Raw genomic sequence first — 16545 nt, 5'->3', positions numbered from 1 at the left:
CGTCCTTCCAAAGCCGACTCTCCATCACCAGAGACACATCGAAGAATCAGTTCTCCCTGCAGCTGAGCTCTGTGACTGCTGAGGACACTGCAGTGTATTACTGGGCAAGGTATACACAGTGAAGGGAAGTCAGGGTGAACCCATACACAAACCTTCCCTGCAGGGAAGACACTGGGCAGCAGGGGGCGCGCGGGAACCACTGAACACAGAGACCAAGCCCTAGACAAGCACAGATGAATGACAGGGAGGATTTCCTGTTGGAATTGGGGCTTCCTCTCTTAACTCTCAGGAGCCCTAGGGGCAGTTTTTGTTTGTTTTAGCTTTAAATTTTCTGCTCACTTCAGTCTTGAAAGTAGGAACTAGCATTCTCTGTTTGAATTACAAATATTAAAAGTGACTCTGACCCATTATCATCGTACATGGCCCATTTTTCTTCTTCAGAAACATGATCACGGGCATTCTCACCCTATCCATTACTCAAAACTACTGACAGTGAAATACAAGCATGTACAGATTCATGAGTGCAATTCATGATTTTAAATGTCCTGATATCATTGCTCTATTACAGCCCAAGTTCTGGTCTCTCACAAGGTGTCTCTCTGCTTTATTCCCTGAGCACTGAGGGTCATGGGTAACTAATGTTCTCTATGTCTGAGAAAATAATTGTGGAGGCTTCTGGGCCTAAAATTGTGGTGACCTGTCGATAGTGATACTTGCTACCCAATGTCTCCCTTGATGCAGAAACAAGTCTTCCAGGCATAGAGTTTAGACCCCTGATACTGGGAACAGGTGAACTGTACTGACCTGTCTGGTGGGTAAAGTCATTTGTAAGGTCATTCATTGGGGTCACAATGAAGGGAACACTTATTGGAAAGACAATTTTGATTTAAAAAAACAGCGAATGTGTCACCAGAAGAAGAAATTGCAGATGAATGTCTCAGAATGCTCTTTAGAATTGAGAACAGTGAAATTTCTCGCATATTTGAACCTGTTATCAGGGGAACCAGGTCCTACAGAAGAACATCTATTTTGGCAGAGTGTCAGCAAAATAGAGGAAAATGTTCAATTAGATGTACAGCAGAGTGGCTGCCACAGTGTTCTCACACTAAGGAGGAAGTCAGGATGGTTCAAAACATGGCAGTTGTGTTTGTCCGGGTAGACTAGAGAAACAAAGTAAAAAACATGCATATGTGTATAAGAGAGGGTTTTATATAAAGGGCAATTGTACATTAGGAAAGCATCCCAACCCAATCGAGTCCAAGCCCATAAGTCCGATATTCACCCATATGTCTGATACCAATCTATAAAGTCCTCTTCAGACTCAAGAAACACCTTCAATGACACTGAATGCAGGAGATCACAGGCGAGTGGGTAGAAAGTCTTTGGATCCAGTGGCATTGTAAGCATCTCAGTGCTGTCAGGGTCTCCATGTGGCTTCTCCAACTCCCAGGGCTGCATCAAGGTAGGTCCCTTTGGCTTCAGCTCAGGGATGTCTCACAGGAAGTGAGCAGAGAAAGAGAAGTGTCTCCTGCCTTTAAGAAGGAAAATCCTGATTTCCCAGCATTCTCAGGAGAAGGCCATACCCACACAGAGGCCTCATTGGCTATGATCTGATTGACAGGCTAGACTCCACCCCTGCACACTTAATCCTCAAATTGATAAACGATTATATAGCTACCACAGCAGTCTGTGTATTTGTTCTGTTGTACAGAGTCATTATGAGTAAAACTGCCTCAAAAGTTGCGGAAAAACATCTCTGATATAGTGAGGTTCAGAAAATTGAGATTAATTCTGTCTAGGCAAGTGTAATTACCTGAAATAAAAATAATAATATATTACACCCTTTTATATTCAGAAATTGTTAAATTATTTAATATTTAAAATTCAATACATATACCATTGCTTATTAAGGTTAACTATGTGGCTATCAAACAATCAGGAAAATAACACAGTGTAATGAATAAGTAACAAGTCATATATACAAAGATTATATACAACTCTACTCTTCCTGGTGGCATAGTGGATTTCACATTGGGACGTATGTGCAAGGTCAGTAGTTCAAGACCCCCAGCCACACTAAGGCAGCCAGATGAAACTCTAAAAAGATTTACAAGGATTGTAAATGATATAATCCAAATCCAAAGGAGGGAATAGTGTCCAAGCTTAAATTATGAGATTCTGGTGTGCAAAAAGGGCGTGGGTGACAGTGGATGCTCAAACAACATTTTCAGGATCTACACAGGGACGACGCCTTCAGTGATTTCCCTCTCATCATAACTGAGGAATGGGAATAACTTAGTGATCAGGCAGAGAGCATTAGAGAGATGACTATTGTAGATTAAAATTATAAATCTGACCTGAATGGTTAAAACCTTGTCATTTGATCTCCCTTTGATACACTTTGATACACTTTGATTTTTTAACATTTTCTGTGGGTTGTTTTTTTTCAGGTAGGAGTTTATCACGGTTGTATTTTGTCGTCGCTGGTAGCCCTTTGACTCCCTGATATGCATTTTTACATGTTTTTCCATTTATGAAACCCAGGATGGGTGAATCTACAGAGAGAATAACTAGAATAAGGGTCCTGGGGGCAATAGCATGAGAGGTGGGAAGTAAACCGGGGTTGATATAAAGGAGCTCAAGAAGGAAGAAAATGTTCTGATTGTGATAAAGATTGTACAACACTGTTTAAGATGTTTAACTATAGAATGGTATGATGTCTGGATTAGGTCCTAATAAAACGGTTTAACAGAAAAAGATAAAGGATCTTAGTTGCTGAACAAATGTTTTAAGACATTTTTATTTTGAATATGTTTAAGAAACACTTTTATAAGACAAGCTGATACCTAGGACTCAAGTAGACAGAAAATACTTTGAAAATGATGATAACATATGTACAAATGAGCTTGATACAACTGATGTATGGATTGTTCTAAGAACTCCCAATAAAATGATTTTTAGGATTACTTTTATAAAATAATGTTGCACATTAAAAAATAAAGCTAACATTGATATAATACTATCTATACGTAGCTCATAATAAAATTGGCCAGTTTGTCCAAGATAAGAACGTTTTACAGTGTCTGAAATGCTGAGGAGCAGATCTGCTCTGCTCCGGAGGGTCACTGTGAGTCTGCACTTACTTGGTGCCAGTGGATTATGGCTATGGAGTTTCTCAGTTAGTATCTTATTTGGGTTGCTTATCCATTAGTTTCTCTTCTGTGTATTCTGAAGTTTGTTTAAACATATTTAATACTTTGTCAGGAATTGCTCTATTTTTTCCATTGTCCTGGTCTCCATAGAATTTCCTGCTTGGTGTTTTTATTTTGATTGTGCCATCTTCTTTTGTGCTATCATTCATGACACTATTTATACTATCTTTATTAACATGTTAATGATTTACTAGTTGTGCTTCAATTTAAAAAGTGGATTTATAAAAATAACTTTATTCTTCCTTCCAGATGTATTATTCCCTTCACTTGTAGTGTAAGGTCATCATAACAGCCTATTTCTCTTCAACCAATGTCTGAGGTCACTGGCAAAAGCACAGCTTACACACAGGCATTGGAAGCAGCAGCAGTTTGCGCACACGGGGAAGAGACAGAGTCGGCTCATCATCAGGAGTGGACACCAGTCCCCACAGACAGTGGTTTCACTCTGCGGCCAGCGCAGACATCCCTTGTCGGTGCTGCAGTTGAAGAACAGTGTTCCCTCCTCAACAGCAAAGATAGAGAAAGAGGGTTGTGCTACGAGCTGAAATCTACTGAATGGCAGGGAGTTGGTTTTCTTGTTGTTTTGTACATTTCATCCATTTTGAGGAAGGTTAGCACATGCTCAGCAGAAGGCATAGGGTGTGTTGTAGGACTCCCCACCCAAAGGGTGGGGATCCAGAAGCCTTGGGAGAGGCCGTCAGCCAGCGAGGTCATCACATTCCAGTAGCTGGACTGACATACTTGGTCCTAAGCCCACCTGGGTCTGCCATGGACCCTAGGGAAGACCCACAGACTGCACGTGGGCCGCCTGCTTCCTCAATTTCCAATTCCGCTCGGAGTTATCTCAGATGTATTTTGTCATCGGGGGAAACATACTTGACTTTTATTAAAGGTTTTTTTTCTGTTTTACAGTAGATGAAACTCAAAATTGATGAGCATATAGAGAGGGCAAGTAGAATAAGGGTTTCTGGGGTGTATAGCGTTGGGTGGAGGTGGGGTCAAAGGGAGCCAATAGCAAGGAGTTCAAGAAGGAAAAGATTGTTTCCAAACTGATTGTGGTAGCAGTTATACAATACTGCCTAATACGTTTGAACTGTGGAATGAGATGATATCTGTATTAGCTCCCAATAAAATGGTTTTGGAGGAAAATTAATCAAGTATTAAATAAAGATTCAATTCCATTGCTAAACATTTTTGTCTATTCAAATTTCTGGCTTATCTCATAATCTCTTTTCCAGCTCAATAATTCAGCTAGTTTTTTGAAATATTGTTGTACCAGCAAGACTTTCTGTCATTTATGATTATGTGTGAAAAAAACCTGTCATGTTTCAACTTATTTTACTCATGGTAAATATATATGCAATAAAATAATATTTTCAACAGTCTTCTCATGCATAATTTGGTGGCATTAGAATATGAATGTGTTCCACAATTACCAACATCTGCAAATTTTCCTACCACACACATAACAGAAGCCCAGAAAGAGAATTCTGGCTTGCCACTGTCTTCCATAGCATGGAATAAATAACTTTAAATTTCTTACTTGAAACCTGCCTTAACTATGTTTACTCTTCCTGTTGAAAGAATGAAGCATAAACTCTGTTCAACGCCTTCATTGTCTTTCAGGCAGATTTTCTTCTTTCTTAGTCAGTGTTTTATTGTGGCATATCTCTCAATCTCAGTATCAATAGCTATAGACCATACTTCCTCCCACTATAATCAAATCAGAGTGTTTGCAACTTATAGCACTCTCTTCCTCCAAAGATTTGCACAGTGAGAGTCAGTGTGAGTCCAGACATAAAACTAACCTCAGGAAGAAAGCTGACCGTCAGGGATGCTAAGGACCCACCAGCTCTTGGACCAAGTGAAGAAAGAAATGAGACAGGAGCCTGGATAAGGACTACAGTGCCTGGTCAGCTATAACTGCTGTGCTGACCACTATGGCAGCTCTACTGCCCATGGCAGGAAACCTGCAGAGACAACTCTAGATAACACTCCTGACCAATAGTCTGAATGCTTAGGACCAGAGAAAATGTTGCTATTTCATCCACAGAAGTTGGAAGACAGTGTGAGCCCAGGAAACACTTCTCCTGTATGTGAGAGAATGCTGTCAGCAGAGGCTCTCAGAATATGCTGAGCCCAATACCCACCCTGGGTACTAATTCATGGGAGGAAAAACGAGCTGCTTATGAATTCTGTGGTTGCTTTGAACCTCACAAATAACCCTATGGTTAGTAAACCTTTTTTAAAATTCCAACTCTAAATCTAGAAGCTAACATTTAAGTATCGTTTACTCCTTTCTAAATATTCTGCATTGTCCTAGGTGAAGGAGCTTTAGAGAAGACAGACACGTGTTTCCCTTTGTGCTCAGATGCACAAAAAGATTCAGGAAAGACTGATCTTGATTCCATTAAATCGTGAGGATAGGGATTCTCTATAATTTCCCCAGATCATCTGGGTACTTCTGATGATAATGGATATAAAGTTCCATTAAATGCAAAGTATGAACAGATGTTCTTAGGGTTGGTAGAATAAAGACGTTGGAGAGAGGACTGTGTTCTCCCAAGGACACCACCAGCATCACTTTTCTAGTGTGAGTCCCAGAGCCAGGGGCCTCCATTCAGCCCTTTCCACCTTTACATACAAATGCACCTCCCACATGCAAATGCCTAATAAGAACCCAAATGAAACCACAGCATGCATGGACTTAAATTCACATTCCTTCTCACCCTGAAGAGTATTTTCTGGGTGTCACGAATCTTATCCACATAAACATGAATTGTGTGTGGGTTTTCCTCTTTGTGGTGGCAACTCCGGGAGGTGAGTGCTTCAGGGATTCACACATGAAGTCTGGGGATGCAGCATCTAAGCACATGACTCTCTGTGTTTCTCTTTATCCACAGGTGTCCTGGCCCAGGTGCAGCTACAAGAGTCAGGTCCAGGACTGGTGAAGCCCTCACAGACCGTATCTCTCACCTGTGCTGTCTCTGGATTCTCTTTAACCAGCTATGGTGTGAACTGGATCCGACAGGCTCCAGAAAAGGGACTGGAGTGGATTGGGGTAATAGCTTATGATGGGAAAACATACTATAATCCAGCTCTGAAGTCCCGAGTCAGCATCACCAGGGACACCTCCAAGAGCCAAGTTTCTTTAAAACTGAGCTCTGTGAATCCTGAGGACACAGCCGTGTATTACTGTGCTAGGGACACAGTGATGGGAAGTCAGTGTGAGCCCAGACACAAACCTCCCTGCAACAGGCCAGGGTTTCAGCAGATGCAAGAGAGAGAAGTCAGTCATGCTTTCCTTTCAGAAGCTGTGGTTTCTCCACCTGCCAGCACCTCCCTAGGGACCACCATGCACAGTGACTCTGGGGAATCTTCATGCATCTGAACATGCCTTCTTTTCATTGGAATGGCCTTTGTCTATCTTTCACCATCTATCCAAAGGCAGACTTCACAGTAATAAATAATAATGAGATCTCAGTTTACAATTCAGGGTACTAACTAGTGCTGTTTGTTGTCAAAGTTAGAAATATTAAATGAACTTCCTAACATCGAGTCGATGCCAATTTATAGTCACACCACTGTGGGTTTCTGATATTTGTGGCATTAGATCCTCCTGTCTTCTTTCCATAGAATGGCTGGTGTTTGCAAACTACTGACATGCAAAACTCAGCCCAAGGCATAACCACTATGTCACCAAGTCTCCTTATAAAAATATTAACGCAATATGAAATTCTCATGTGAGTTCCAAATTTTCTCCATGCCATCAGCTGGATTCCAGTGAATGATCACAAATGCATGTAATTATTTTAACTTAGAAGGACTGGAAAATATTGCATATGTTGATATTGTTAGGTTTCCATTGGGTTTAATACTGACTCTTCTCTGTGCATCTTGCAAAGTCATGCAACACTGTGTCCTCACATTTCAATTCATTAATTTTAAAATGCACAATATTTATTAAATAATCTCTTGAGATGGTTCATCTGCCTTGGATTAATGAAACATTCTGTTGTGTGATCATTGGCTATATATAATCTGTTCTAGTATCGTCTCTAGAAGAATATATATATATATATAATCTGTAGTATCTTCTCTAGAAGATGGCTAATTCACATCCAGAAAACCTGAAACACAAGTGAGTCTTTGTTCTGTTGGACATTTCCGGAGGAGAGTGTCTTAGGGATTCAGAGACAAAAGTCTAGGGATCACCCACTTGAACATATGGCTTACTGTGATTGTCCTTTTCCCTGAGGTCCATCTCAGGTGCAGTTATAGGGATGACCCCCATCCCAACACCCAACCAGCTGCTGTCGAGTCCATCAAGACTCATAGACATAAAAAGACAAAAGAAAAATGTACCTTTGGATTTTTGAGACTAAAATTTTCAGGATCAGAAAGCTTCATCTTTATCCTGAACAGTACATTGTGGTCTTGAACTACAGTACTTGAAATTAAGAGTCTATTGTGTAATTCACTACACCACAGGATATGCTAGGTATAAAGGAGTGGTTTTGACCTTGCTTATCCTGGGTCTATTTCATTTCTTTTAAAATTTGATGAATAATTTCTTTTAAAACTCGGTGATTAATGTCCATGTCCTTAAAGAAAAACATTAAGTCTGAATCAGAACTGCATTACAATTATAGATTGCTTAAGGTGTGTTATTTTCACAAGTTAAGGCTTCCTATTCATGAACATGACCCATTATTATATTTATGTGTTTGTGCTTTGGTATCTTAGAGTACTGTTTTTAAAATAGTTCTTTCATACAATACTTTTGTTTCTCTGCTTAGGTTTATTCTAATTTATTTTTTTCTTATAGGTGGCTAGTGTAAGTTCTATTATTTTCTTGATTTCCTTTTCAGAGCTTTATTGGTACATGAGAATCAAACTTATTTTTTTTCTCTGTTGACCTTACACCTGTGAAATTGCTTAGCCTTTCAATTAGTTCCAATAATTTTCTTCTAGGGCTTTTGGGTTTTCTATCTTTAGAATGATATCATCAGCAATTATAAAAGGTTTTGCTTCTTTGTTGCCATATGGGATGCCTTCATTTTATATTTGTTAGTTGATAGCTATAGAAAAGAGTTACAGCACGATATGAAATGATTGGCATTTAATGGTATCCTTATCTGGTTCCAACTTGAAAGGTGAATGCGTGCACTTTCTCTCCATGGAGTGCAATGTCTGTTATTGGCATTGCATTTTGCTGTTTTAAGTCCTATCAAATCAGTTTGGACCCACGGCAACCCTAGAGGAAAAAGAAAGAAGCACAGGTCTTGCTTCATCCTCACAGTTGTCATGTATGAGGCCTTTGTTGCAGTTACTGTGCCAATTTATATTCTTAAAAATCAACCATTTTAAAATGACCTTATGCTTTATCAAGCATGACGTCCTTTCCCAAGTTCTGATTTCCTTGACCCATATCCAACGTTCTTGAGATGAAGTAATCATATCCTCACTTCTTTCTATTATTCATTAAATGTGTACATCATCTAATATCCAATTGTTTTTCTTCTGCCAGTCCATCATACCGTCAAATTATTCACCAGTACCATAATTCAAATACATCGTTCAATCTTTGATTTTTCTCATTCATTGTCCAACTTTCACGTGCATATGAGACCATTGAAAACTTCACATCTTGGGCCAGATGCATTGTTAGTCCTCAAAGAGATCTCCTTGCTCTTCAATCTTTAAAGAGGTCTATGCAGCAGAGTTGCTCAATAAAATGTGTCATTTGATTGACTGCAGAATCCATGAACACTGATTGTAGACCCAAGCAAGAGGAACTCCATCATAACTTCACTCTTACCTCCATTTTCCATTGGTCCTACAGTGAGGTGTTTGATTTTCTTTACATTGAATTGTAATTTACAGTGAAGGCAGCAATTGCTGGACTTCAGCAGTAAATTTCTCAAATCATGTATCTTATAACATGTAGTGTTATGTCATCTGCGTATCACATATTATTAGCAGGGTGTACTACAACCTAGTGTTGCATTTTCCATTTAGTACAGCTTCTCAGGTTATTTGTTAAGTAGCATGGTGCATCGAGAAGCTGCTGACATTTTCAATGATTCTGTGTTGCTGTGATGCACAAGGAGCACCCATGGAAGCAACAAACAAGAAATCACACCCCCAATTGCATTGAGCATAAATATGAAAAATGACTTCGTGAAAGTGCTTAAAATGCTTTACAAAAAAATATGGCCATTCTATAACCACCCATTCCAAGAAAATATCTCAAAAACAAACAAATCCAATCTAACAATAGTACCAATGAATAATGGGTGTCAATATAATTAAATCTTTGCAACATGAATGTCTCCTTTAGTCAAGTACCTACTCATGCCCTTTGCTTATTTTGAATTTCAAAACTCTGTACCTGTTTCACTAACACAACTGGTATTAAGTGAGATGTTATGATAAAGAAAGAGGAGTTAACTCTCAAGAGAATATGCAGACAAATGGGAAGACATGTTAGAATAAATGTCCATTATTAATTGTGGTTTTAATGAAATCAGAATTTCTTAACACTCTCTGTGCTTTCTATGTCCTGAGTGTTTCTCTGATATTCGGCTTACAGACCTTGATTTCTACATAAATGGAGGCCAGTCCCAGAGAAAAGGAGGACATTAGACTTTCTCTTTTCAGTTTCTAAGAAAAGATTGGAAGTTTCTCTACTTTCTTTTCCTTTTTCTTCTGGGGTTTCTAACATCCAGATCAACCCTTCAATTTCCAGGTTAAATTTCAAAACTTGGTGAAAAATATCACACTGTGGGCAGAGTTCTCTAAGAACTACATAATTTGTCCATAAATTCTGATTTTCTTTTGGATATTCTTTGGCCTGGTGATTACTTCTTTCCAGTAATACGAAAAGATTCCAAAAATGGTTTGGCACAAAAGAGAATTGAATTAGTTGTCGTCACTGATTATTTTGGATGTCCTGTGACAGGTACTGCATCAGTATTTGGATCCAGGAGTGATGAAACCCTCACAGAGAATTACCTTAAAATTTGCTGTCTGGGCTAAGAACATATGTCTGGAGCAGGATCTAACAAAACCTGCAGAAGATATGGGAGTACTTGTTCTCAATATATTTTAGTAGAAGAAAACAATTGCCCATCTCAATTGAGTTACCTCTCAAGCTCAAAAAGAATGTCCACAAGGAGTCTCCCTGCAGCTGAGCTCAATGACCACCAAGGGTACAGCTGTCCATGACTGTGAGAGGAACAGTGAGAGGACCCAATGTCATCCCATGCACAACCTTCCCTGCAATAATGATATCAGTCTATAGAGATCACATGGGCTGCACAAAGCACAGGAGCCAGGCTCTGGGGAAAGGGCAATGGTGGAGACATGGGAGAAAGGAGCTTCTTGCTGGTACTTAGGGCTTCCTTTTCCTCCAAATTATTTGCTCCAAGAATCCGCTCTTCCTTAATACTTTGAGCAATACCCCACATCAATCACAATACTCAGTCATTTATATGTTGTATGCATAAACACAAATATATGCATGTATGCATACATGTCCTTTGTGGTGTAGTGTTACTAATTAACCTGATGTGATCTGAAAGCTCAGGAGTTCAAAACCACCCAGCTGTTCCACAGGAGACAAATGGGGCCTTCTGCTTCAGTAAAGAGTTATAGTTTCAGAAATGCTCAGGGGCACGTCTACCTTGTCCTATAGGGTCACTACATGTCTCCATTGACTCAATGGCAGTGAGTGAATGTGAGTTATGCATACATTGAAATATGCATATAGTATTGTATAATTAACATGAATTTAATGTGTTTCATGTCCTGGATGGCTGTACTGGATTGAATGAAAATGAAATCACAAGACAACAAACCATGGAATACAACTGAAAAAAACTTAAGCATGGGGAATCCTCAACAGCACACATTTGTATAATATAAAAATAAAACTCTGAAATGGATTACCTCTGTTTCCAATTAGTGTAAATAGAAAAATATGAGTATGCATAGGCCACAACATAGGTAGCAGGGGAAAAAAATATATAAAGGAAGTGAAATAAATGAAATAGTAGGAACACAACAAGTAAGCCAATTACATGAAAACTGACTATTTGAGAAGATGAAGTAAACTGATGAAAATCCAGTTTTCCTGATCATGACAAAAGAAAGGGGAGCGGAATCTTCCAGATCAGAAATCAGAGAGGAGAAACCATTCTGCATGGTTTCTGGACATGTTTCGTGAACAACCTCATGCCCACAGTGTAAAAATATCACTGACTGGTAAGCAAATGTTTTGAGAATGATGAGGACAATGTACGTACAAATATGCTTTACACAATTGATGTATGTATGGATTGTCATAAGAGTTGTATGAGCCCCTAATAAAACTATTAAAATATAAATAAATAAAATGAAATAAATAAATAAATTTCATTATAAAAAAAGATTACTGACATAAGGAAATGCCTTGGAAAGCAAGAAAAGCAGTCATGTTTCCACACAAGAAACAGATAATAGAACTGTCCACCATCGTCATGTGCATCCACATCTTAAGGGGAACGAGAGAAGATGCATGGTGACCTCTAACACCACACAGTTTGTTGTGTGTGGAATATCAAATTTATAAACTGAAAACTACTTTTAAAATATTAATAATATACAAAAATTGAAGCAATGCTTGATAAAGAACCCATTTAAGAGCTCTATTTTCGCTTGAGAGTGCTTGTGTTTGTCTGAGTCTGAGGGAGAACTCTTGCCCATATTCCTTACTCATCTGCTTCTAAATATCAGGGGACATGCAAATGCAGCTCTCTGCCTGCTGATAAACAGGCCACAGCCCCTGATGTGGGAGATCTCAGGGGACAGTCCAGTCTCTTCCATCTCTTCTGTTTCCATTTTGTGCCCAGGACACATAATGAATGTTGCACCAACTTTGGCATACGTTTTGGACATTTTACATGGTAATCACTGTAGGCCCTGCTGTGTATGTGTATTACTGTGAGTGGTTTTGTTTGTATGTGTATCTTCTAATCACGGTGCCTCTGTGTTTTCAGGTGTCCAGTGTGAGGTGAAGCTGGTGGAGACTGGGGGAGATGTGAGAAAGCCTGCGGGGTCCCTGAGACTCTCCTGTGCAGCCTCTGAATTCACCTTCAGTGACTACTGGATGAGCTGGGTCCGCCAGGCTCCAGGGAAGGGCCTGCAGTGGTTGGCAACCATAAAGTATGATAGCGGTAGTATTTACTACACAGAGTCCGTAAAGGGCCGATTCACCATCTCCAGAGACAACTCCAAGAACACAGTCTATCTTCAAATGGACAGCCTGAAAGCAGAGGACACGGCCATGTATTACTGTGCAAGAGTCTCACAGTGAGGAGAAGTCAGTGAGAGCCCAGACACAAACCTCCCCTGCAGGGAGGAGACTGGTCTCCAGGGGGCGCTCAGGACCCATATAGGGCAGGACACAGCCCCAGAAGCAGGTGCAGCTGGAGCTTCAAGTTTGGTTTCCTGTGATGATCTGTGGATTTTTGTAAATCTCACTGTTACCCTAGGGAATCACTCCAACTTAAAAATAATAATTCTGTGCCTATTTTTGATATCTGTGAATTCAACAGTTATATTGTAACAGGAGAATATCGTCTGTCCTATAGCAACAAACAGCCTGTGCCTTAAGGACAAGAAATGTCTCTGTCAGGGGTCCCTGCATCAGAGTTCTGATGACACTCACTAAACACTCTCCGATCAGAGTCACGGTGAAGGTAAAGTAGATACTAAGTGTTGGACGACTGGCTGAAAGTTTGACAGTACATTCTTCCATCACACTTTGTAAGGACAATCATTTGGTCGAAATCTAGCCAGTCAGCCTATTTTATTGAATTGCTTCTTCAAATGACACATGTTGTTGTTGTTGTTTGATTTGGTGGTTTTTCCTAACCATGGTGGCCTGGTATTTTTGTGTGTGCCTTTTCTGTAATCCCATGTGCAAGCCCATAAACTCATCAATTGCCTTTTATTACCTTGGTGCTAATATTTTGTACCTGTCTGTCCTCCAGAACCTTTAGACCACAATGGTCAAGACAGACACTAACTTGTCTGTGCAAAATCAGGATTCAGGGAGATTTCTGTGGTCAAATGGTATCATTCAGTTCTTCATGTCACATGTTGTATCTTCCCCTTCACAGTCTCACAGAATATGAACCCACTGTTTCTGCTTTCACCCAGAAGTTCCATATTTGTCCTGTTAATCACCTCACCCTACTTCTGGTGGCTTTGCTACTAATTTATTGTATGATATCAGTAACATTTCCATTATCTAGTGACACACAACCATACGTGGGGAATTTCAGGTATTTCAGTAAACAATTCCATACAAGATTGAAGATTAGGTGTGAATAACATTATTAATGAAGGCTTTCTGGATAAGAAATAACTTCCGTGTCAAAGGTAAATTGCTTTAGGGTGACATGTTCTTTCAATAGTATAATGATTCTTTTTTTTTTAGCATTGTAATACATTTATTTTAAAATCATTTTATTGGGGGTTCGCAGAACTCCTGTCACAATCCATACATCAATTGAATCAGGCCTGCTTGTACGTACATTGCCTTTATAAAATGATTCTGAGTAGACATAGCAGTGTAGTTGTGGAAGAAAAGATCTTCTTTTGCAGTGACTTGAAAAAGATAATAATAATTCAAAAAGAATAATAATTTATAAATTATCAAGGGTTTGTGAGGGACGGAGAATGGGAGAGGGAGGGAAAAAAATGAGGAGCTGATACCAAGGGCCCAAGTAGAAAGAAAAAGGTTTTGAGAATGATGATGGCAGCAAATATACAAATGTGCTTGGCACAGTGGATGTATGTATGGATTGTAATAAGAGTTGTATGAGCCCAATAAAATGATAAATATATGGATATATCTATATCTATATATATATCTCCATCTATATATCCATCCATCCTATTTACAACAATAATTGAATGAGAGCCACTTTGGACTGAATTCAATGAGATTGCTAGATTTAGCTGATCTTCAAATTTTTGAATATCTAATAATATCACCATAATCTAATGCAGACAAGAAAATATGCATCTGACAATTTAAAAGTCCTACGATTTGCTGTGAGTGTCTTATAAATATATAAATCCCTGAGAGTAAAGGATCATTCCCTTTATTACCACACTCATTCTCAATCCTAAGCCATGTCTACCTCCTCAACCATCTTCCTAATCACTTTTTGTGGCCTGGAAAAACAGGACCTTGCTCTCAGTGAGTAGAAAAGTCATGGAAAGACCTGTGTTCTCTGAAGAAACAGTCAACATTCTCATTCCAAATGAACTCCTTTCTAACTTTATTACAAAAGTATCATCACATGGAAATCTCCACATAGTCCATCAGATAGAGTCTCATAATACAGTAGTTAGTTTATGTTTTACTCACTCTGGATAATACACCTGGGAATCATGGACTTCGTTCCCAAGAATATTTCGCTTTCTTCCTTTTCTTGGGGGTAGCTCTCAGAGGTGAGTGGCTCAGGGACTGAAACATGAAGCTCTGGGAATTCTCACTGTCTCCAGGTGCAGCTACAAGGGTTGAACCAGGACTTGTAAAATTACCAGACATTGTGGCTCACCTGTTCTGTCTCTAGATTCTCTGAAATCAGTTGTGGGTTGGTATGCTATGGAGTGTTGAAAGCACAGACTATACTCCAACTCTGATGTCTTGAGTACATGTCACCAGTGACCCCTTTCATAGTCAAATTCATTTATCGCCGACCTCCATTGCTGCCCAGGCTATTACCATGTACATATCACAGTGAAACGAGGCGGAGAGAAGTCAGTGTGATTCCAGGGGTCCAGTTGAAGAAAGGGGTCTGAGCTGCACTGAGCTCCATTATCTACTTTTTTCTGTGTTCTTTGTTTCCCTTAAACATATTATACATTGTTTTCTAGAAGTGTTCTTTATTTTTCTATTATAATTGTTCAAAAAATTAATTTTCATTTTATGTTTCTCTTTTTATTAGGTCACCTTTTTTGTGGCCTTCCTTATAATACTATTTATAGCACATTGAGTTAGTTAGTTTATTGTGCCAACCTGGCTGATAAACACATGTGGGATTAATTGAAGGGCGGAGGGATAAATGGCTCAGTGAGCCTCGCCTTTCAAGTTCTCGGGTATCTTGCTTTCTGATGGTCGGGCCAGGGTGAAGCTGCCTTGGCCAGTTCTCTGCTTTAGCAGGCTGGGCTCACTTCCTGCAGGATGTCCCTGAGGAGAAGCCACATGGACCTACCCCGATGCATCGCTGGGTGCTGGAGCAGTCGTGTGGAGACTCCTGCCAGCACTGAGATGCTTGCATGTTCACTGATTCAGCTTTCCTCCTGCAGTTGGCATCATTGCATCCGTTTTGTGAGATGGAGGAGGACTTTGTGGATTGCTGTGGGACCTATGGTTTAATGGGTTAATGTTGGACTTGTGGGCTTGGACAGCACTGTGCTGGGGTGTTTTCTTGATGCACACTTACCCTTTATATAAAACTCTTTCTTATTCATGAGTTTCTGTGGACTTGTTTCTCTTAAGTGCCCAGACTAACACACACATTCATTGACTTTTTCCTTCAGATTTTTTAATATAATCATCACATTTAGTTTGAATCTCATATGAAATTTTCTAGTGTCCATCTCTGTCAAATGTGAATCTCATGTTGATGCTGTATCAGTTATGTCTATTTTCTTACTCTTTTGTGTTACCCACCACTTTTTGTGGATAGATGGATATGTTCAATATGACCATACATATCAGCATATTGTGTATATATGATGTGTTCCCTTGTGGAGTGAGTATGACTAACTGATGCTAGACTTTTATTGTCAAGGTCTATGAATATGTAGACAGAGCTCCATTTGTAATTAACTATATGCAATGTCCATCCATCACAGTTAAAGTTATGTTTTCCTAAAACTACTGAAGTTCTCAGATTTCTCTATAAAGCCTCACTTTTCGTTTTCTGTTTGGTTTTGTCTTCACTTTCACTCTCCCTAGAGAGAATCTTGATTTTAACTTCCCTGATGCACCCTGTTGTTGTCTTTACTTGATGATGGTAATGGTTGTGGCAGTGTTTGAGCAACGGGTCATTTCTCTGCGTTTTTGACTGAGCCTCATTTCTAGGCAGGCATCCTGAATGTGGATATGAGAGATAGGTTTCTAACTGTTCCTTTCCTCCTGCAAAGTTACTACTGGTCTAGTAGCTCTGTCTACCCTTTCCCATGGGACAAAGTACATTTTTTTCCAAGTTGCTCATCCAAATTGTTGCAAAGTTTTTCACCCGTATCTTCAGCTGCAAGATGTCAT

At 39.5% G+C, this 16545-nt stretch overlaps 1 gene segment (V, D, J or C); it reads left to right on the top strand.

The window, feature by feature from the left end:
- The first annotated feature begins 5986 nt into the window (after nucleotides 1–5986).
- On the top strand, nucleotides 5987–12570 carry LOC101646030. The segment is given in 3 exon segments: nucleotides 5987–6032; nucleotides 6116–6433; nucleotides 12254–12570. Coding segments are annotated over 3 exon segments (681 nt in total).
- Nucleotides 12571–16545: the final 3975 nt, after the last annotated feature.

The sequence above is a fragment of the Echinops telfairi genome, unplaced genomic scaffold (genome assembly GCF_000313985.2).
Source record: "Echinops telfairi isolate 266 unplaced genomic scaffold, ASM31398v2 ScPeMD7_7434;HRSCAF=8472, whole genome shotgun sequence".
NCBI classification, from domain to species: domain Eukaryota; kingdom Metazoa; phylum Chordata; class Mammalia; order Afrosoricida; family Tenrecidae; genus Echinops; species Echinops telfairi.
This window is presented reverse-complemented; position numbering and strand designations above follow the sequence as displayed.